Source organism: Saccopteryx bilineata, chromosome 5, assembly GCF_036850765.1.
Source record: "Saccopteryx bilineata isolate mSacBil1 chromosome 5, mSacBil1_pri_phased_curated, whole genome shotgun sequence".
NCBI lineage: Eukaryota > Metazoa > Chordata > Mammalia > Chiroptera > Emballonuridae > Saccopteryx > Saccopteryx bilineata.
The window spans coordinates 156728884-156752605 of NC_089494.1; the positions used below are offsets into that span (position 1 = coordinate 156728884).

The 23722-nt window shown below is 38.5% G+C and overlaps 1 protein-coding gene across 1 annotated transcript in view; it reads left to right on the forward strand.

Annotated features, from left to right (window-relative positions):
- The window catches only part of CUBN (cubilin), a 324233-nt gene that overhangs the window by 49126 nt on the left and 251385 nt on the right, over positions 1-23722 (forward strand). Inside the window, exon 23 of the mRNA XM_066279340.1 lies at positions 21663-21855. Coding sequence (XP_066135437.1) covers positions 21663-21855 — 193 coding nt within the window. The remainder of the gene's footprint in view (positions 1-21662; positions 21856-23722) is intronic.

A 23722-nucleotide genomic window follows, 5' to 3' on the forward strand; every position in this document is an offset into this window, starting at 1 on the left:
GTGAATGCTATATTTAGAACAAAGTGTTTGACTTTAGCGTCTTCCCTTTTGAAAAAAGAGTAATGATTACACAGTGTATTGCACCAACGTCAAATTTTCTATTTTTCATAATTGGCAGGTGGCTTTGTAAGAGAATGTTTTTGTTCTTGGGAACACTGATGTTTTCAGAGGTAAAGACATGCAGTGTCTTCAGACTGCTACAAGTGGTTCAGAGAAGAAGGGAGTGAGCAAGTCAAAGGAGGACAGAGAGAGTGAGGGAGGGGGAGAGGGAAAGCAATGGGGCAACGTGCAAAGACGTGGTGAATCTGGATAAAGGAATTCAGGAGCTATTTCTTAAATTTTTCCATGAATTTAAAATTTTACCAAAATTAAATTCTATCTCTTATACCAAAGAAACCAAATATGTATTTTAAAAGAGAGAGGCAGGAAGGGGGAAGGAGGGAGAAGCAGATGGTGCCTTCTCTTGTGTTCCCTGGCTATAAATCAAACCCAGGACATCCATACGCTAGTACAGGCCTGTGATGTGAGTCTCGGCTTTCCTTTTGTGTCATATTTAGAAAGAGATTTAATAGTCCAAAATGCTATCCAGTGTGTATCTACAGTAAATGCTGACGGAGCTTCCCCAGCACTTCCCAGCCCTCGAGTGGCCCCAGAGGCCTGGCACGACTAGCTGATCTCCCTTCAAGGAGCACTGGGAGCTCTTCCTGTGCTGGGCTGTGCTTCCTCTGACATAGGCATGCATCCAGATTTCCAGGTGCTTATCTTTTAAAACCTTCACCCCCATAAATAAATAAACAAATAAACAAATAAACAAATATTCTCCCACTCAGAATCCCTACCCAACTTTTCACCCATTTCTCCTCAGATGGCTAACCCGTTTTTATTTCAGGCAATACTACTGTTCTCAACAGTAATTCAAGTTCTCTGTTTTGGTAACATGGCTTTAGATCTCTTCAGAATGCTGACTGCGTGAGACTCATCATACACATTTCCCTCCTGTAGAAACCTGTCTAGGAAACAATTCATTATCCAGCTCAAGCACATTGGAAATTGAATCCCCCCATCCCCCGCGATTTAAACAGGTCGTGTTATACGATTGATATATTTGCCGGACTTCTTTTCTCCCGTGTTTAACACCCAATGACCAAAATTGACTTTTCAAGTAATTATAGTATGCACACAATTTCCCATACTTCTATAGTTTTTCTGCCTCATATATTTGACCCCAACTACACTGACTATTAGACTAAGACTTGGAACAAGTCACTTGAATTCTCTGGACCACATTTTCTCATCTGTAAAATTAAGGAATTGGAATTGATGATCTTTGAGACGTCTTCTGGCTTTAATTAACTACATGAACACAAGTTTAAGTTGCTGCATGACTAAACTAGCTGTATCTTAGATAACATATGATGCAGGCAGGGCCTCCTGCAAATGGACGGAAGTTTTTGTAACAATATGCAAAGTAAGACGTGTCTCGGTAATGACTAAAACAGCTCTGATAACAGCAGCCTGGCTGTCGGGCAAAGTCGAATGCAGTGAGAACCAAGAGCACTCGCCCTAGTCTGGCAGGGAGGGTAGGGAGGCTAAATCCCAATTAAATAACTTTTTTTTTTAGAAAGCTAAGATACAAGTAAAATAAAAGTAAGTCGAGAAAAAGGGAAGGAGCAAGCTTGGACACAGAAAAGGGAAGGTAAAGGAAAGGAACACAAGAAAGGATGAGTGATGAAAGGAGAGAGGGGCCGAGGCGGTGAGCTGGAGGGGCTCCCCAGCCAGCCTCCCACTCAGTCCAGACAGGGCTGAAAGCACAAACCAGGGAGTGTTCGCTCTCCACCCCCTGGCTGAGCCCGCCTGGTCACTGGGCAGCTGCTTTTCTGCTCAGGGAAAGACTGAACTGGGCTCAGGCATCTGCCTTGGAGGTTGGGCTGGTGACAGCCAGGCTGAGGGGGGCCCTCCTGGTAGCCTGAGTCCAAGTGAGTTCCCACCCGGAAACCAGGAGGTATTAGGACACTTTCTTTTCATCTTATTTTTTTGACTTGCTGCAGAATAAAACAACATCACAGAAAAACATTAGTGGAAGTTCAGTCTTTGACTCTCATTCTATTTCATTGGTCCAGCAGAAGTCATTTTCTGAGGGATGATGGCAGTTTTTGGCTCTTGATTTCTAGTTCCTCTGCACAACAGGTGTGAATTTCTCTGCTAAAGTCTTTCCTTGTCTTTATCTGATAAAGATGAAATTTCCTGACTTGAATCTAGTTACTTTTCCATCTGTAGTGCAGGCCATGGGCGATGATGTCAGCCCCTAAGTATGTGCTTGGGAGGAGAGAGACTGGCTTCTGGTCAGCCCCCTCTCTCCCGCCCTCCTCACTGGGTCTGCCCCGTCCAGATGTGTCTGGGAAAGTAGAAACAAAAAGCTAACAAGCAAACTGTTTGTGGGTTGTCTGTATTATGAAACTGATTATAAAACTAGGTTTAAGTGTTTGCTAATTGAAAATACGGAAAACTTGAATTCTGAGAGATTACTTAATTTACACATTTAATTTGTAAGTAATGTAGTATTCCCAAACTTGACTGTTCATAAGAAACTTGGGGTGGAATTTTCTTGTTACAAATGTAATAGACTAGTTCATTTCACTCATTTAATCTGTAATTTTATATTCTATTGGCATCTACTGCATATATTGTACATTAGTATCATATAATCCTACCAAGAGAGAATTTTTAAAAGTATAAGAAAGAATTGAGAAATGTGCCTGGTGCATTTTCTAATTTAAAATTCGATGAAAACCTATATAACATCTAATGTTTTCCAAACATTAAGACATTCATGACTCATTTGTAGGCCATGAAATTAACTTATGAGGTTACTACCTACATTTGTTAAAAGTATGGAACAGAATAGAAAGTATCAGAGTTTATCTTACCAAATTAGGTGTTGTTTCATGAAACTTGTTTGCAGTATCTGTGTGTGTGTGTGTGTGTGATTGATGTAAATGTATTTTTCTGAAGTGTCAGAAAGTTTGAGACACTAATCTAGCCTTTATTTTTTAAATGAGAAAATTTGAAGTCCAGACTGAATGTATCTTTTCAAGAACACACAGTTGGTTGGTTCAGAAGCCAACCCCAAACAATCCAGTCCCAACAGCCAATCTGTTTGCTTTACCAAGTCTAGATCAGCTTTTAGAAGTGCTCTATGAACTGCACGTTGTGTGACTGGTAACATTCAATTCACAGTGATGGTAGAACTGTGGTAGATTTTCCTATTTTTATGCAAAAAAGTGCTTTATAATTGTCTGGGGAAATGGCCAAATGGTCTGGGGAAGTATCAGAACCACATCGATATAGGATTGAAAGTGGGCCTTAGTGGTATTCCTAATTTCTTATTCCCAGCTAAGAGTTCTCAACAGCTCCCTCCCACCCACCCTGCCTCACCCTGTGCTTAGTGCTGTTTCTCATCAGTCATCTTGGAATGAGCCTCCAAGAGGCATCTAAGAGTTGGAAGTTAAGAAATGATTATCATAAGGGCAAAAAAATGTTTCTTTAAAGAAATGGATACACAAAGTTTTGATTCTGTTTTAAAAATTAAATCCAACAGAACACTATTTCCATACTCTATAAGAACCTTAGGGTAGGACTTTCTTGTCACAAGTTTAGGTGGCAGGGTCCCACCCAGAAATTCTAATTCAAATAAGCCATGCAATTCAAATGATTCTAATGGAACTGCAGTTGCTCAGACACTGTCAAGTCTTATCACATCAATTGCTACACAATGACAACTGAGATGTAATTGTGGCCTGCAATGCAACTGCTAATGACAGAAAGTACTTTGCATGCTAAAGTGAAAGAAGGTTGAAGTCAAGTCAGGAGTCTTGGTTCTAGTTCCAGTTTTGATACTAACTTGGAATGCGTTGGGCCAGTCAGAAGTCTCTCTAGTCCAGGAGTCCCCAAACTACGGCCCCGCAGGCCACATGCAGCCCCCTTATGCCAGTTATCTGGCCCCCGCTGCACTTCTGGAAGGGGCACCTCTTTCATTGGTGGTCAATGAAATGGTCATATGAGTGACGCAAAGCGCAGCATCACTCACGTACAGTACTACTTCCGGTGACGCGGGATGCACGCGTCACGGCTCCGGAAGCATGTCATATCACTTGTTATGGCTAGCAGTGACAAATATGGAACCGGACATTAACCATCTCATTAGCCAAAAGCAGGCCCATAGTTCCCATTGAAATACTGGTCAGTTTGTTGATTTAAATTTACTTGTTCTTTATTTTAAATATTGTATTTGTTCCCGTTTTGTTTTTTTACTTTAAAATAAGATATGTGCAGTATACATAGGGATTTGTTCATAGTTTTTTTTATAGTCCAGCCCTCCAACGGTCGGAGGGACAGTGAACTGGCCCCCTGTGTAAAAAGTTTGAGGACCCCTGCTCTAGTCCTTTCTATCCACCTCGAGTTCTGTCTTTTCTGCTATAAGATATTTAGATACTTTTCTCTCTGGAAAGGGTTTTTAAGTAAGTCTATTGTTACTTTTTGATTGGTCAGTATTTTCTCATACTTGGTATATATGGGTATCCCAGCACTTCCCAGTTCAGACTTATTTATTATTTAATTTCTTTAGTCTTTAGAATAGAAATGCTAAAGAAAACATCTAATTTCCTAGTGATGTTCCTAGTCTGCTACTCTCTCTCATTTCTGAATTGACATTTCCTGCACAGAGAAACCAGGGGTCATTCAAGAACACTGGGTTTGGAAAGGGAGGACTTGGGGTCACATTTTTTTCTTTGGCATGTCAGACAGAACTAAGTGATTTTAGAACTGAATCTCCAGGAGTCTCAGATCTTTTATCCATACCACTCTAAAAAGTGAAAGTTATGACGACTGGCTGTTTCTCATAGTTGGGAAGATAAAATGAGACATTCTATATGGGAATTATACAATGCCTGTATAACACGATGACTATGCCAGGTTTAAAAGAAAATGACTAACATCCAAGTACAATTTTACAATAGCTGCTTTAGTGAGGTAGCTCATATTCATATTCATTTGACTTGGTAATGTTAGAGGAAAAATAAAGAGCCATTTCTGTGACCACTGAGCAGTGAATTGTAGAGCAAAATGTCAGATTTTAGTTAGGGAAGCTTCTTATTTCCTAATGGAGAAATTGAACCTGTAATTTTGTCTTAAGGCTTCATTTTGAAGAATGTTAAACCAAACAGTATGCCAATAGAAGCTGATGATAGTTCCTGGTTTGACTATTATTCAATGTGTATCTAGAAACTCTGAGGTCATATGGATTTATGCTGATATAAAATGTCTCATAAATTATTTCAGAGAGCACCTCTTATGTAGATTAATCCCTAAGGCAGTGGCATAATTATGCTGTTGCATAAGGCAAAGAAGGGAGGTAGCCGAACAGTTATCCATGATCTAGGGTCTCCCGGAGCTACACAGTCTCAAACCTACAGGACCACTTTATCCTATTCCTTTACCCAAATCATATGAGACTGATATCCTCATTGCTTTGCAGGTTGGAGGGATTATCTGTGTTTTGGATTTTCCCCTTTCATAGTGAGTTGAATGCTGTTAATAAAACTTACTTGAAAATGTATAGAAGAGACAAAGATACATTGTGATTTTTTAAAAAGTATATATAGCTTTGTGATTTTTGTAACCATCCACAGAGGCAATTTGTGCATTTTCTTTTCATTCTTAAAGTTTTTTTTTTTTTTAGGTTGGTGAGAAATAAAGATGTGCAAGGCCTTTCAATAGTTGTCTTTGATCTCCAGAGCCGTGGTTTTCCATTAGCTAGCTCAGCTGAATAGAGTGGATGGAAAATATATATACTTTTCTTTTTCATCTCTGAGTAAATGTTGTTCAACTATTATACTTTTATGATACTTTTATCGAACTGCCACTGGATATGAGTTTTCCTTTGGTGATATGAGTTATGAACAAAAAGCATTTTTATATTTGCATTTTGTGTTGCTGTCATAAGAATTACGCCAGCACATGATTATGGGAATATATTCAATTTTAATTATTTGTGCTTATTGCAAAGCTTAAGAGGAAACCAAAACCTAACATTCATATTTCTCTGTATTAGTATTATTCTAAAAAGAGCCATTTATTCTGTCAAAGGAAGAAAACTGTATACAATGAACATTGTATACAGACTTCAGTGTTAGATAGGAGGAGTTACTAACCTTTCAAGAAATAGACCCATTAAATTCAGAGAACCATTGTTTTTCTCTGTATAAAATTAGATATGTGAAACTCATAAAAATACAATAAAATTTTTAATATTTAGTATCTATATTTAATATATATATTTTTATCTTTTATTCATTTTTAGAGAGACAGGAGAGAGAGGGAGGGAGGGAGGAAGGGAGAGAGGGAGGGAGGGAGGGAGAGAAAAGAGGGAGGAGCAGGAAGCATCAACTCCCATATGTGCCCTGACCAGGCAAGCCCAGGGTTTTGAACTGGCTACCTCAGCATTCCAGGTCAACGCTTTAGCCAGTGCACCACCAAAGGTGAGGCATATATTCAATATTTATATCAGCTGTAACCTTAAAAATATTTTGTATAGTTTTATTCATTATTTATTGGATATTTGAAGTATTTATTGGATTTTTTTTTGAGAGCTCAACCTGTTTTTGCACAAAACATTCAAACTTTAAACATAACAGATTTTTTTGTTGTTGTTGTTTTTTTACAGACACAGAGAGAGTCAAAGAGAGGGATAGATAGGGACAGACAGACAGGAACGAAGAGAGATGAGAAGCATCAATCATCAGTTTTTTGTTGTGACACCTTAGTTGTTCATTGATTGCTTTCTCATATGTGCCCTGACCGGGAGGCTACAGCAGACTGAGTAACCCCTTGCTCAAGCCAGCGACCTTGGGTCCTAGCTGGTGAGCTTTGCTCAAACCAGATGAGCCCACGCTCAAGCTGGTGACCTCGGGGTCTCGAACCTGGGTCCTCTGCATCCCAGTCCGATGTTCTATCCACTGCGCCACTGCCTGGTCAGGCCATAACAGATTTTTATTTTGTAATTTTATTAGGTAAAATTCAGCTGTAGTTTTAACAAATGTGTATATCCATGTAATCACTACTCCATTCAAAATATGTAACACTTTTATCATCCTAGAAAATATCTTAGTGCCTCCCTGGGAGTTCCCTCTCCGTGTTCCATCTCAACAACTGCAGACCCGATTGTTACACTAGTGATTAGTTCTGCCTGTTCCCAAAACAGATTATCAGTAGGAGCGCACAGTATGCACCCCTTTTATGTTTGACTTCTTCCATTTAACCTAATTCTTCTACAATTTATGTGGTTCTATTTATAAGTAGCTTTTTTTCTTCTTACTAATCAATAGCCTTTGATTGTATGGATATATCATAGCATGATTATTCAGATAGTTGGATTGTCTCCAGTTTTTAGTTATTATGAAACAAGCTACTATGAACATTTATATATCTTATGTTATCTTTTATCTTGGGGAAATCAACACCTAAGAGTAAAATTTCTGGGTCACATGCTACTGTTATGTTTAATTTTATGAGAACCTACGGGACAATTTTTTCCACAGTGTTTCTATCATTCTGCATTCATTTTCACCTGCAGTGAATGAGAATCCTCCTTTCTCCACATCTTTGCCAACCCTTGGTCTTGTCAGTCTTTTCATTGATAGGCTCTAGTAATTGTGTAGCAGCGTCCCAGTGTTTTAATTGGCATGTCTCTGGTGACTAATAGTGCTAAGTACCCTTTCACATGCTTATCGACCATGCGTATATCTTGTTTTTGTGAGGTGCACATTGAAATCGTTTTGTTCACTTTTGTTTGTGTTATTTGACCTGTCATTTTCATATATTATATATTCTGGATATAAGTATGTCTTTTGTCAGATAAATATATTGCAGGTATTTTCCCCCAGTGTGTAAAACTGACATAATTTTTCTTAGTGGTATCATTTGAACAGCAGAAGTCTAATGTCCTTTTTAGTTTTGGGTTTTTTTTTACATTTATGTTTATGACCCATTTTGAGTTAATGTTTCCACATTGTGTGAGTTATATATCCAAGTTCATTTGTTTGCTTCATAAATGGTGTTTAATTGTTGAAGCACTGTTTTTTTTTAAAGATTCTTATCTTGTTTCTTGTTAAACTCAGCTATTAGTTCTAGTATATTTTTAGTCGATCTCTAATGTATTCTACAGTTGATCACATCTGTGAATAAACAGAGTTTTATTTTTTTCTTTCCAGTATCTCTCTGTTTGTCTGTCTCTTTGTGCTTTATTGCAGTGACTAGTTCTTTCTGTACAATGTTGAATACAAAGGATGAGATTGGACATATTGGCCTTGTTCTTAATCTTGAGAGGAAAGTATTTAGTCCTTCACTATTGAAGGATGATGCTAAGTTTGGGTTTTCGTAGATGTCCTTCTTCATCTTTTGTTAGTGCTTTCCTGTCTTATTTTTGGAATTCCATTCCATGTCCTTCATTGGCTTTTTAATGATACCTCATTTTATTGTGTGTATTTGCTCAAAGGTTAACAATATACATTCTTAACCCATCAGTAAGTCTGCTTAGAGTTAATATGCTACTACTTCACACTTTACACTTTCTATTTCATACCTGATACTATATTTCATACAGTACTCTTCCCATTTCTCCAATATATAAAAAATAAAGAGAAAAAGAGCACATTGTATACAAGAAACCATGAGATAAATGACAGCTAGATTCGAATTAGAAACAATGGAGGTAAAAAAGAAAATGAAATGCATTATGAAAAGGTTGAGAGAAAAAACATTTAAATACCAGCAAAAAATATTTTCACAATGAAAGTGCAAAAAGGACATTTTTTAGACAAACAGAACCTGAGAAAATTTATTAGTAGAATACTTATACTTCATGAAATACTAACACTGTCCATAATTCCAAAGGGAAATGATACTAAAGAGAAATATACATCTACAAGAAGGAATGATTAATACCAGAATTGGTAAATAACTGGATATAGATAAAGATTGTCTTTTATTCCCATTATTTCTTTAAAAAATAGCTAATAATTCAAAACAAAAATGATAGGGTTTATAATATAAATAGAATTAAGTGATATAAATAAAATTATATAAAGAAGAGGGCAGCCGGATAGAATTACATTATTGTCACAGTTGCTGTGGAGAGGGACTAGTCTAGTGGCAGTTGTCATGGCTGGAAGCAGACATGTCTATAATTTAGAATTAATAGACATTACAAAATATTAAAGAATCCCATCCTACATGGGAGAGAGAATAGAAAGGAGAGGCAAAATGAGGTGAGAGAAATGGAGGGGTCATAGGGTAGGAGGAAAGTAGATAGTTGTCCCACCACCCTTAGTTTTTAATACATTATGTAATATCATTTTAATGAATATTTACTAGATGTGATCTGGGCCAGTAGTATAATAAGGAAAAGTTAATAATGGTCAATAAGGTTCTGTTCATATTTGAAGGCCTAGTAGAGGAAACATATTCACAAAAAACAATTGCGATGAAATATTTTTGGGACTCAGTTGCTATTAAAGTTTTATTGAGCAAAAGGAAATGAATTCTACTGTATTTGGTTAAGAAAGGCTTCACAGAGGAAGAGATATTTGAATTTGACCTTAATGACAGGTAACAGTTTCTTTGTTAGGGGTGTGCTGAGGCAGAGGTAGCACAACGGAAAATTATTTGGATGCACTGGGGCTGGGTTTACCTTGGTGCCAACAGCAGGGAAGATTGGTATGCAAATCAAATCAGCAGAGATTAACAAACAACCCCCATTTCACAGCAATACCTTGCATCTGGACAAGGTACAAGAAAGTTACTCATTATTCTCAAAAATAACATAAAATTAACTTTCTTTACATGGGAACTTGATTATACATCCCATCCCCCTGCAGACTTACTGCTCTAACATTAGAAATATTCAATACAATTGTCTTTCCCTTCTGGAAGTAGAGTGGGTAAGTGAGGAACATTCTCTAAGTCTCAATGACTTGGACAGATAATTATCTCTAGATATTTGATTTACTGGCTAAAGCTATCTGAATAGCTTTTGGGATGGTCAATGAGTTTCAGTTCTGCCAGCTCACAGAGACTTGGTCATAGCCTTCATTTAATATTCATGTGATCCATGAATTTTTATCTTAGTAATACTTATTACTGGGTCTGAAATACTTAATCTACCACCTCTAAGCCCACATTTCTCTCTCTGTACCTCTCGCTCCCTCCCCTGCCTTATCTCTGTCTTTCCCTCCCTCCCTCCCTCCCTCCCTCCCTCCCTCCCTCCCTCCCTCCCTTCCTCTCTCCCTTCCTTCCTTCCTTCCTTCCTTCCTTCCTTCCTTCCTTCCTTCCTTCCTTCCTTCTTTCCTCCTCCCCTTTAAAAAAGTATTATATCTAGCGTGCGGAGGACCCGGGTTCGATTCCGGCCAGGGCACACAGGAGAAGCGCCCATTTGCTTCTCCACCCCTCTGCCGCGCTTTCCTCTCTGTCTCTCTCCTCCCCTCCCGCAGCCGAGGCTCCATTGGAGCAAAGATGGCCCGGGCGCTGGGGATGGCTCTGTGGCCTCTGCCTCAGGCGCTAGAGTGGCTCTGGTCGCAACATGGCGACGCCCAGGATGGGCAGAGCATCGCCCCCTGGTGGGCAGAGCGTCGCCCCTGGTGGGCGTGCCGGGTGGATCCCGGTCGGGCGCATGCGGGAGTCTGTCTGACTGTCTCTCCCTGTTTCCAGCTTCAGAAAAATGAAAAAAAAAAAAAAAAAAGTATTATATCTTGGCAGACTATACAAAAAGAAAAGTATATGACATTCATCTTTGAGGTTAAATATCACTGTTGATTCCTTTAAAACAGTAAAGCCTTGCTTTCTTCTTGCTTAAAATAGAGTACACCAAATATTTGGTGAATGCCTGTTACTCTGAGACCTATATGTATGTAGTAGAACCTGTAATATTTTCTGTATATCTGTGCTCTCAATACCAGCGGTTCCTCTGTTCTTTTCTGTATGTGCTTACACAACAGCAACATGGGAGATGATAGCATACCTAAACCTCCTCATTTCCTTTATATAGTCATGATTAAGTAAAATAGCTTATTCTCCCTCAAAACCTTTCAACAGGAGATCTGTGTCTACTCTTGCAACCTAGATTTACATTACTACTGGGTTGAATTTAATGTGCATTAAAAATGCTCTGAAACCATTTTCTTTGGAAAATATCTCAGATTTGGAGAGCATAAGAGATTGAGTGGGTTGGTTAGTAAATGTGAAGTCTGAAGGACTGAATAGGTAAAGTTAAAATTCTTAAAGTAGAACAGTTAATATATATTTATTTAGGACATAAAATTGTCCAAGTACTAAGTGTTTTATGTGATCTAATTTATTCCTCATAATTTATGCTTTTTTTTTCTTTACATTTATCTGGTCTATCTTGAAACCTAATGATGATTACTACCATTTACTGAGTATATATCATGTGCCAATGTCTTTATTTGCATTGTCTCTAAGCCTTGCATGAATATTCTAAGATAGCACCATATCCATTTTATTTTATTTTTTTAATTTTTTTAAAAATTTTTTAATTTATTTACTTTTTTAGATTTTTTTATTTATTCATTTTTATTAGAGAGAGAGGAGAGAGATAGAGAGAGAACAGGGGGAGGAGCAGGAAGCATCAACTCCCATATGTGCCTTGACCAGGCAAGCCCAGGGTTTTGAACCAGCAACCTCAGCATTCCAGGTCGACGCTTTATCCACTGTGCCACCACAGGTCAGGCAACCATATCCATTTTAGACCTGAGGCTCAGAGAGGTGAAGAAACTTGTCCAAGTTTGCATAGCCTGTGAATGTTTGAGCTGCGCATTGATTCATAGTCACTCTGACCCTGAGTTTCATGTGCTGTTCTTCATTTCATGATTGAGATACTGGCTTTGCCATTCCTCATATATGCATGCCTTGGTGAAAACCATTTGAAAGTAAGCTTATAAGAAGCACTACAGAACTAATTATTTCCAGGCCCTTTTGTGATCTCTTTAGTCGAGCTTCATCTTTAATGTTCATGGTAATTTGCATGAATTAGAAAAAGTATAACATTTCCAAGAATATAAAAATTTTTTCACTTACAGCATATATGACAAATTTCTACTACTTAGCTTAGGTTTATTATTATTATTTTTATTATTTTTTTACAGAGACAGAGAGAGAGAGAGTCCGAGAGAGGGATAGATAGGGACAGACAGACAAGAATGGAGAGAGATGAGAAGCATCAATCATTAGTTTTTCGTTGCAACACCGTAGTTGTTCATTGATTGCTTTCTCATATGTGCCTTGACTGTGGGCCTTCAGCAGACCGAGTAACCCCTTGCTCAAGCCAGTGACCTTGGGTCCAAGCTGGTGAGCTTTGCTCAAACCAGATGAGCCCACGCTCAAGCTGACAACCTCAGGGTCTCAAACCTGGGTCGTCCACATCCCAGACTTGACACTCTATCCACTGCACCACCACCTGGTCAGGCAGCTTAGGTTTATTATTAAAAATTGTTTTTGTCCTTGAGATTTCAAAGACTTAATTTTGAAATGAAATTATTCTTTGAACATTCCAGGTGGCCTATTAAAAATCAAGTACCCAAAATTAAGTTTATATTACTGAATGTCTTACAAATATCGCATAATATTTTTTATTTTTCTCTCTTTCTTTTCTTTTTTTTTTTAAGTTTAAAATTAAGTTTTTAATTAATTTATTTAGTGAATAGAAATGTAAGAGCTGCAACAGAGATTGAAATCTATTTTGTTTTGTGATTCTCATTTCACGTTATGTTGGTTGCTAGAAGTTCTTATTCAGTAAGACTCTTTTGGAACCCAGAAATCTCTATTTGAAACATGATAGAACAGATTCTTTATAAAATTCTGACATAGCAAGTCTGTGTAATTGCTGTTCAAGAATGTCTTCCATTTTACATACAAGAAAGTGATATCCACCCCCAAAAATAAGAGATCTAAGTTTGAAAAATCTATTTTTAATTTTGTCCTGTTTCTTAAACATTTAGACCATGAGGTAATATTGAATACCAGTTACTTCCACATGCATGGCAGAGCACATTTCTAGTATTTTTTTTAAGTATGCTATATCTTTTCTTTATAATTTTGTGGCCTACTTCTCTTCTTTAATGTTAGTGCTATATTTATTATATATTTTTTTTATTGTATTTATTTTTAATGGGGTGACATCAGTAAATCAAGATACATATATTCAAAGATAATATGTCCAGGTTATCTTAAAGTTCAATTATGTTGCATACCCATCACCCAAAGTCAGATTGTCCTGTCACCCTCTATCTAGTTCTCTTTGTGCCCCTCCCCCTCCCCCTTCCCTCTCCCTCTCCCCCCTCCCCCAGTAACCACCACACTCTTATCAATGTCTCTTGGTCTCACTTTTATGTCCCATCTACGTATGGAAAAATGCAGTTCCTGGTATTTTCTGATTTACTTATTTTACTCCGTATAATGTTGTCAAGATCCCACCATTTTGCTATAAATGATCCGATGTCATCATTTCTTATGGCTGAGTAGTATTCCATAGTGTATATGTGCCACATCTTCTTTATCCAGTCATCTATTGATGGGCTTTGTGGTTGTTTCCATGTCCTGGCCACTGTGAACAATGCTGCAATGAACATGGGGCTGCATGTGTCTTTACAAGTCAATGTTTCTGAGTTTTTGGGGTATATATTCTGTAGAGGGATTGCTGGGTCATAAGGTAGTTCTATTTTCAGTTTTTTGAGGAACCACCATACTTTCTTCCATAATGGTTTTACTACTTTACAGTCCCACCAACAGTGGATGAGGGTTCCTTTTTCTCCATAACCTCTCCAACATTTGCTATTACCTGTCTTGTTAATAAAAGCTAGTCTAACAGGTGTGAGGTGATATCTCATTGCAGTTTTGATTGGCATTTTTCTAATAACTAAAGAAGATGAGCATCTTTTCATATATCTGTTGGCCATTTGTATTTCTTCCTGGGAGAAGTGTCTGTTCATATCCTCTTCCCATTTTTTTATTTGATTGTTTGTTTGTTTGTCATTGAGTTTTATGAGTTCTTTGTATATTTTGGATATTAGGCCCTTATCTGAGCAGGTGTTTAAAAATATCATTTCCCAATTAGTTGGCTGTCTGTTTATCTTGTTATCAATTTCTCTTGCTGAACAAAAACTTCTTAGTCTGATGTAGTCCCATTCATTAATTTTTGCTTTCACTTCTCTTGCCTGTGGAGTCAAATTCATAAAATGCTCTTTAAAGCCCAGGTCCATGAGTTTGGTACCTATGTCTTCTTCTATGTACTTTATTGTTTCAGGTCTTATGTTTAGATCTTTGATCCATTTTGAGTTAATTTTAGTACAGGGGGACAAACTGTAGTCCAGCTTCATTCTTTTGCATGTGGCTTTCCAGTTTTCCCAGCACCATTTGTTGAAGAGGCTTTCTTTTCTCCATTGAGTGTTGTTGGCCCCTTTATCAAAAATTATTTGACTATATATATGTGGTTTTATTTCTGGGCTTTCTATTCTGTTCCATTGGTCTGAGTGTCTATTTTTCTGCCAATACCATGTTGTTTTGATTGTCGTGGCCCTATAATAGAGTTTGAAATCAGGTATTGTAATGCCCCCAGCTTCATTCCTTTTCTTTAGGATTACTTTGGCTATTTGGGGCTTTTTATAGTTCCATATAAATCTGATTATTTTTTGCTCCATTTCTTTAAAAATTGTCATTGGAATTTTGATGGGAATTGCATTAAATTTGTATATAGCTTTGGGTAATATGGCCATCTTGATTATATTTATTCTACCTAACCAAGAACAAGGTATATTCTTCCATCTCATAATGTCTTTTTTGATTTCCCTTAACAATGGTTTATAGTTTTCATTGTATAAGTCCTTTACATTCTTTGTTATGTTTATTCCTAGGTATTTTATTTTTTTTGTTGCAATCGTGAAGGGGATTATTCTTTTGAGTTCCTTCTCAGTTGTTTCATTGTTGGCATATAGAAAGGCTATTGACTTCTGTATGTTAATTTTGTATCCTGTGACCTTACTGTATTGGCTTATTTTTTCTAGAAGTCTTTTTGTGGATTCTTTGGGGTTTTCGATGTATAGGATCATATCATCTGCAAAAAGTGATACCTTTACTTCTTCTTTTCCGATATGGATGCCTTTTATTTCTTTGTCTTGTCTGATTGCTGTGGCAAGAACCTCTAGTACCACATTAAATAAGAGTGGAGAGAGTGGACAACCCTGTCTTGTTCCTGATTTAAGGGGGAAAGCCTTCAGTTTTGTGCCATTTAGTATGATGTTAGCTGATGGTTTATCATATATGGCCTTTATCATGTTGAGATATTTTCCTTCTATACCCATTTTGTTGAGAGTCTTAAACATAAAATTGTGTTGTATTTTATCAAAAGCCTTTTCTGCATCTATTGATAAGATCATGTGGTTTTTGTTCTTTGTTTTGTTGATATGGTGTATTACGTTAACCGTTTTACGTATGTTGAACCATCCTTGAGATTCTGGGATTAATCCCACTTGATCATGATGTATTATTTTTTTAATATGTTGTTGTATTAGATTTGCTAGTATTTTGTTTAGTATTTTAGCATCTGTATTCATTAGAGATATTGGTCTGTAGTTTTCTTTTTTTGTGCCATCCTTGCCTGGTTTTGGTATAAGGGTTATGTTTGCCTCATAAAATGTGTTTGGAAGTATTGCTTCTTCTTCAATTTTTTGGAAGACTTTCTGTAGAATAGGAACCAATTCTTCTTTGAAGGTTTGATAAAATTCGCTGGTATAGCCATCTGGGCCTGGACTTTTATTTTTGGGGAGGTTTTTAATGTTTTTTTTCTATTTCTTTTCTACTAATAGGTCTGTTTAGGCTTTCTGCTTCTTCTTGACTCAGTCTAGGAAGGTTGTATTGTTCTAGGAATTTATCCATTTCTTCTAGGTTGTTGAATTTAGTGGCATAAAGTTTTTCATAGTATTCTACAATAATTCTTTGTATATCTACGATGTCCATGGTGATTTCTCCTCTTTCATTTTGGATTTTGTTTATATGAGTTCTTTCTCTTTTTTCCTTGGTAAGTCTTGCCAAGGGTTTGTCAATTTTGTTGATTTTTTCAAAGAACCAGCTCCTTGTTCTATTAATTTTTTCTATAGTTTTTCTGTTCTCTATTTCATTTATTTCTGCTCTGATTTTTATTATCTCCTTTCTTCGCCTGGTTTTGGGTTGTCTTTGTTATTCATTTTCTAGTTCCTTAAGGTGTGAAGTTAAGTGGTTCACTTGGGCTCTCTCTTGTTTGTTCATATATGCCTGAAGTGATATGAACTTCCCTCTTATCACTGCTTTTGCTGCATCCCATAGATTCTGATATGTCATATTATCATTTTCATTTGTCTGTATATATCTTTTGATCTCTGCACTTAATTCTTCTTTGACCCATTCATTCTTTAAAAGTATGTTGTTTAGTTTCCACATTTTTGTGGGATTTTTTCCCTCTTTTTTGCTGTTGAATTCTAGTTTCAAGGCTTTATGATCAGAAAATATGCTTGGTACAACTTCAGTTTTTCTGAATTTGCTGATGTTGTTTTTGTGGCCCAGCATATGGTCAATTCTTGAGAATGATCCATGTACACTGGAGAAAAATGTATACTCAGTCACTTTGGGATGAAATGTCCTGTAGATGTCTATCATATCCTGGTGCTCTAGTGTTTTGTTTAAGGCCACTATGTCTTTGTTGATTCTCTGTTTGGATGACCGATCTAGAGCTGTCAGCGGTGTATTGAGGTCTCCAAGTATGATTGTATTTTTGTCAGTTTTTGTTTTAAGGTCAATAAGTAGCTGTCTTATATATTTTGGTGCTCCTTGGTTTGGTGCATATATATTAAGAATTGTTATGTCTTCTTGATTCAGTGTCCCCTTAGCCATTATGAAATGGCCATTTTTGTCTCTGAGTACTTTTGCTGTCTTGTAGTCAGCATTATCCGATATGAGTATTGCTACACCTGCTTTTTTTTGGATGTTATTTGCTTGGAGTATTGTTTTCCAGCCTTTCACTTTGAATTTGTTTTTATCCTTATTACTTAGATGAGTTTCTTGTAGGCAGCATACAGTTGGATTTTCTTTTTTGATCCATTTGGCTACTCTGTGCCTTTTTATTGGTGAGTTTAATCCGTTTACATTTAGTGTAATTATTAACACTTGTGAGTTCCTCATTGCCATTTTATAGATTGCTTTCTGTTAGTTTTGTGCCTTGTTTGATTCTTCTCTTAAGTTTTTCTATCTTTTGTTTTTATTTGGTTGTGTTCCATACATCTTTCCTCTGTTGCTATCTTTTTTAAATCATGTGCTTCTGTGGTGGTTTTTTCAATGGTGGTTACCATTAAGTAATGAAAAGGATTCCTACCCTGTTCATTGTAGTGCACTATTTTGTGAGTACTTTTGCCCTCCATCGCCCTTTGCTACTGTTAATCTTCATCCTCTCCCCCCCTTTCTTATTGTTGTCACAGTTTAAAGTTGGTTTTGTTATGTTCTTCTTGGAGCTTTTACTTGTGGCTTTGTTGTTGTTGTTGTTTTGTTCTTTGTATCTGATTGGAGAACCCCCTTTAGTATTTCCTGGAGTGGGGGTTTTCTGGTGATAAATTCTCTCATCTTTTCTGTATCTGTGAATGTTTTTATTTCTCCTTCATATTTGAAGGTTAGCTTTTTTTTTTTTTTTTACAGAGGCAGAGATAGACAGGGACAGACAGACAGGAACAGAGAGAGAGATGAGAAGCATCAATCATCAGTTTCTTGTTGCGTGTTGCGATTTCTTAGTTGTTCATTGATTGCTTTCTCACATGTGCCTTGACTGTGGGCCTTCAGCAGACCGAGTAACCCCCTGCTGGAGCCAGCGACCTTGGGTCCAAGCTGGTGAGCTCTTTGCTCAAGCCAGATGAGCCCGCGCTCAAGCTGGCGACCTCGGGGTCTCGAACCTGGGTCCTTCCGCATCCCAGTCCGACGCTCTATCCACTGTGCCACCACCTGGTCAGGCAATATTTGAAGGTTAGCTTTGATGGGTATAGTATTCGTGGCTGAAAGTTCCTCTCTTTCAAGACTTTAAATATTGGGGTCTACTCTCTTCTAGCTTGTAGAGTTTCTGTTGAGAAATCTGATGATAATCTAATGGGCCTTCCTTTATATGTTGTATTCTTCTTTTCCCTGGCTGCCTTGAGAATTTTTTCTTTGCAGTTGGTTTGTGCCAATTTTATTATGATGTACCTTGAAGTAGGTTTGTTGGGGTTAAGAAAACTTGGAGTTCTGTTTGCTTCTAGAATTTGAGGTTTTAGTTCTTTCCAGAGGCTTGGGAAGTTCTCATCTATTATTTGTTTGAGTATGTTCTCCATTCCATTTTCTCTCTCTTCTCCCTCTGATATACCTATTATTCTTATGTTATTCTTTTTGATGGAGTCAGATAATTCCTGTAGGGCTATTTCATTTTTTTTTAAATTTTTGAATCTCTTTCTTCTTCTCTTTGTTGAGCCTCAAGTTGCTTGTCTTCTATTTCGCTGATCCTCTCTTCCATCTGGCCTGTTCTATTAGCTAAGCTTGTTACCTCATTTTTCAGCTCATGAATTGAGTTTTTCATCTCTGTTTGATTTGTTTTTATAGTTTCAATTTCCTTGGATATATACTCTTTGTGTTCATCGAGTTGTTTTCTGAGCTCCCTAAATTGCCTTTCTGTGTTTTCTTGTATATCTCTGAGTATTTTTAGAATTTCCATTTTAAATTCTCTGTCGTTTAACTCCAAGGTTTCCAATATCTTAAATTTTTTCTCCATATATTTTTCCTCATCTCTCTGTGTTACCTCTCTTTCTTTTGTATCCATGATATTCGATTTTCTCTTCTTTAATGGCATCTGAGGGTGGTTTTCTTGATAGTATTAATGAGATTTTATAAGGAATAAAAGGATAAAAAATAAAAAAAATTGCGTGTTTTTTTAAAATTAATCATTAAATAAAGAAAAATAAAATAAGATAAAAATTTGAGGAAAAAAAGGGAATAATTCCTTCCCTTTTTTTTCCCTCTCCTCTCCTCTCCCCTCTTTTTTGAGAAAATCTTGTGATGAACTGTGAATTATATTGTACTAAATAGAACAAACAATACCTGTAGTGGAGGGTCTGAATTGGGGAGAAGTAATATAGGGGTAAAGGAAAAAGAAAAAAAAGAGAAAAAAAATAAAAGACAAAAATATTTATATAGAAAAAAGGGGGGAGCAGTATAGACCCACAAAAAGCAAATTAGGAAAAAATTTGGGTCAAGAATAAAATCTTTTGCTTTTAGGTGTTGGCTGACTCAGAGTTATGATGAGAGGAATAAGAGGGAAACAGGAAAAAGGGGTGGAAAATTAAAAAATTACTATTGTATTTAGTGGAACAAGAAGTAGATAAAATGGAGAGCCAGGGATGGGAGCACTGCTAATGTGTTAAAAAGGTGAAGTAAAAACCCTCCAAAATGCCACAAACTTAAGTTTGAGTCCCAGATAAGATAATTTGTTCGTTATTGAAGTTTGAATGAGAGAAGACGTAAAGGAGAGAGGAAGAGACTAATATAGAGGGAGAAAAGAGAGAGAGAGAGAGAGAAAAGATGGAACCACTTAAAGAAGAAAAAAGAAAAAGGAGGAGAGAGAAAGAGAGAGTTAGGGGTTTTGGATTGCAACCCTCAAAGAGAGAAAGGAGGAGGAAAGAAAAGATAATGGGAGATGTAACACTTATGGGTAGTGTAGTTCAAAGAGAGGCGAGAGTAAGACTGAGAGAGAATTAAATGACCAAATTGGAGTAGAAAAAAAAATCAAGAATGAAGAAAAGAGACACAGACGAACAAATATAATAAAATGGGATAGGTTATAAAATCTGCAGATTATTCTTGATTTTGAGAGGTTGTCGTCTTGCTTTTTCTTTTCTGTCTTTCTGGTCGGTGACTTTGTACCCCGGGTTCTGCCCCTGTGGCACGCTCTGGAAGAGGTTTGCAGTTGATAATTCTCTATGGCAATGTCATGTATTGGGCTTCAGTCTCGTTAGCAGTCGAGGTTCATTAGTGTTTATAGCCTCCAACAGTGAGAGTATCTCTCACTGTGAGAGTGTTCCTGGAGCCTCTCTCCTAGTCTTTCCTTCCACAATTAGAAGCCTGATAATCTAGCTATGGGGTTGCTGCTGCCTCTGCCTGGATAGTAAGAGTCTCAAAGAGCTGGCAACTCCCCACTCTATTCCCACTCAGCACAGGGCTCTGAGTAAGGCTCAGTCAGTCAGACCTGCCAGCATAATCAGGCGTGGCTTCCTCTCACTCAAAGACCTCTGGCTCTGCCCCTCTGTGGGATAACTCGAGTGCCCACTCCTGAGGCGTTCGGAGGAATCTCTAGCCCACTCTCCGTGCGCACCCACCAGGATGTCAGACCAGACAGGTCACACTTCGAGTGAAATCCCTACCCACACGGAAAAGATCGAGCTTTGGAATTGGCTTTCGCTCTATCCTCCTGCGGCTTTCCCAAGGGGCTAGGGCTGCCTGAGATTCCGCTCCTGGCCTGCTCACAGACCTGCTCCTCTGTGGGAAAAACACGGGCGCCCACCTCTGAGGAGTTCGGAGGAATCTCCTGTCCACTCTTCCTGCGTGTGCACTGACCAGATTATGAGGCTCAGGCGGGACGCCTCTCACTCCAAGAAAGCCCTCTGCCCACACGGAAAAGTTACTGGGTTGGAATTGGCTTTCGCTCTGTCCCCGTGCTGCTTTCCCAGGGCGCTGGGGCTTCTGCTCCTGGCCCACTCACAGGCCTCTGACTCTGCTCCTCTGAGGGAAAACACGGGTGCCCACCCCTGAGGAGTTCGGAGGAATCTCCTGCCCACTCTGCATGCGTGTGCAAATACCAGATTATGAGGCTCAGGCGGGACGCCTCTCGCTCCGTGAAAGCCCTCCTCCCGCACAGAAAAGTTCCGCCGTTGGAGTTGGCTCCAGCTCCCTCCCCGTGCCCGGTCCCCTCAGGGTGCTGGGGCTCCTAGGAGATGCTGCTTTTTGCCCACACAGAGGCCTCTGACTTTGCTTCTCTGTGGGTTAGCACGGGCGGCGTCCACCCCTGAAGTGTTCGTAGGAATCTCTTGCCCACTAACCACGCCAACCAGGAGATGTGGAAAATGGCTGCCCCACTTGTCTTTCTTTGTCTGGGTTTGGCGCGCGCGTGTTAGCTTGAATTGCCCAGGTTTTTCCACGGCTTGGATCTCCGTGCCACAGCCTGGTTTGGCTGTTTGTACCGCAGCCTGGAACTATTCACTCCCTATGCCCGCCTTAATTTCTATATTCTCAGTTCTCAGTGAAAGCCATCCTGTTTGGATTAGAGAGGAAGGCGGAGCATTTCTTACTCCTTATTTCCCCCGGAGTTTGACCATATATTTAGCTAATCTTTTGCTCGATCCTACCTTTGAGTGTGTTGTGAAGCATCTGAAGACTCCAAGGATAGGTTTTTCTGTTTCTGGTTGAAGAACTTGTTGAGTTTATGGGGAGATTTTCGGTATCGCTTCCTACCGCGCCATCACTGTGACGTCATCCCTATTATCCTCTCTTTCTTTTCACAGTATGCTTGGAAGACTACACGGATGAATCTGGTACGTTCACTTCTCCAAACTTCCCCAATAATTACCCCAACAACTGGAAATGTGTTTATAGGATCACAGTGGCAACCAACCAACAGATTGCACTTCACTTCACGAACTTCTCCTTGGAGGAAGCCATTGGTGGAGAATGTATAGCAGACTTTGTGGAAATCAAGTAAGCACCTTTATTTTATAAGGACGTTTTTCACTATTTTCATTTGTGATCTTTCTTGGAAATGTTAAGGAAGAATTATAGAACTCCTTTCTAAAACTACTTGTAGTTCTCTTTCTTGTAAGACATAAAGTTTGTCATTTGAAGCCTGACTTACCAGAAGAAAAACAGAAAATTGCATACAATTCTGTGGTTATTTTGAAGTGATTCTTTTATTGCAAATATTTAAAAATAAACTCCAGATATTATTTGGGCAGAGTAAACAAATATACTACCACTCTGAAACCAGATACTTGCTATTGTTGAATATGTACTATATGTAAAGTCAGTTTAAATTTTAGGCTATTCATATCCATTTAGTCTAATAATACCAAAAAATAATGCCAAAATAGCAGCCTTATCTCAAGATTTTCACAAAGTATTTTTCTGTTTAAATAATAAAAGTTGAGGTTTGTCAATTTCAGTGCAAGACTTTTTAAAAAAAATTCTTTGCTACTTTAAAAGAATGTTAGAAATTTATATTTTCAATAAAGGTAAGTTAGCTTATATCTATTGATATCTCTTCAGATCATTAAATTGAGGTCCCAGAAAAAAAAGACAGCCATCTCTGAACCAGTAAGCAGTTCTTCACCAAAACCCAAATCTGCAGATGCCTCCATCTTAGACTTTCCAATATCCAGAGCTATGAGAAATAACTGCTTATTGTTTAGATCCCTCCAGACAGAGGACATGTTACATAAGTAGTATTCTGTAAAGTCTTAGTAGAAAAAAAACATAACAAAACAAAACTGGTGATGCATCCAGATAATGACTGATGTCTGGGAAGCTGAGGCCTAGAGTAGAAGATTCCAAGTCAGGAAATAGCTGACGTTGGAAGAAATGGTTTTTGTTCGGTTGAAGGCCTGCCTCTCAAAGACCCAACAATGATCTTGTCGACATAACCCTGTGGACCAAAGTAATTCCTTTATTGCCCCAAGTCAGTTCCTGTGGCTCCTGGAGATGTCACTTAGCATATCTGGATTCTGTAAATATAAATGATCTGGTCCTTGGATGGGGAACTACATCTTGGAAGAGGCTGCCAAAAACTGCTCCTCTTGCCAATGCTTGATCAGGTCAACCAGGCTAGACCAGGTACAGCGTATGGCAGCAGCAGCAGCCTCATCAGAAGACCCCCAAGAGCTCGCCCAGAAATCATGGGCCTTGAGACAGACCTGGACATCAGTTCAAGTGGGAAGCTGGCCCACCATCAAGAAGCCATCTCCATGCTTACCTAACTTTTATTATTGACTGTGCTCATGGAAAACAGTTCTCACTGCAGCACCCCTGGTGCTACCCCACACCCCCAGTTCCAACCTGGGACCCATCACCCTTCCAATAAAGACTTACATCTTGTTCTGTGGGTAGAACCAGCCCCATCTGACTCAGGAGCCCCCCCGGGGTAGGGGGTACCTTGCTCAGGCAGGGGCACCTGCCACCCTGCAGAGAAACTGTGGCCCCAACTTCCTCCCCAGTCAGCCTACTCTGCCTCCAGGAGGCTTCTGAAGACATGAGGAGCCCCTTGAAAGTGTGCCCAGTTGTAGTACTCCAGCCCGCTGGGAACTACCAGTGTCATGTGGAAAAAATCTACTCAAGACACAAACTGATGTCAAGAGGAAGAGGGGGAGGCCTGCCAAGGGAGCCAAAGAAGATCCCCTGAATTTCCTTCATTCTTAGCTTTTATTGATCAGGAGCAGAACAGAGGTAACAGGATTACAAGGAAGGAAGGCCAGATGATGAGGGGAAAGAATGACTAATGGCCATTTGCTGACATAGAGAAAGGGTTAATTTGGGTCAGTACATTCTTTTTCTTTTGCTGATTAACAAACACAAA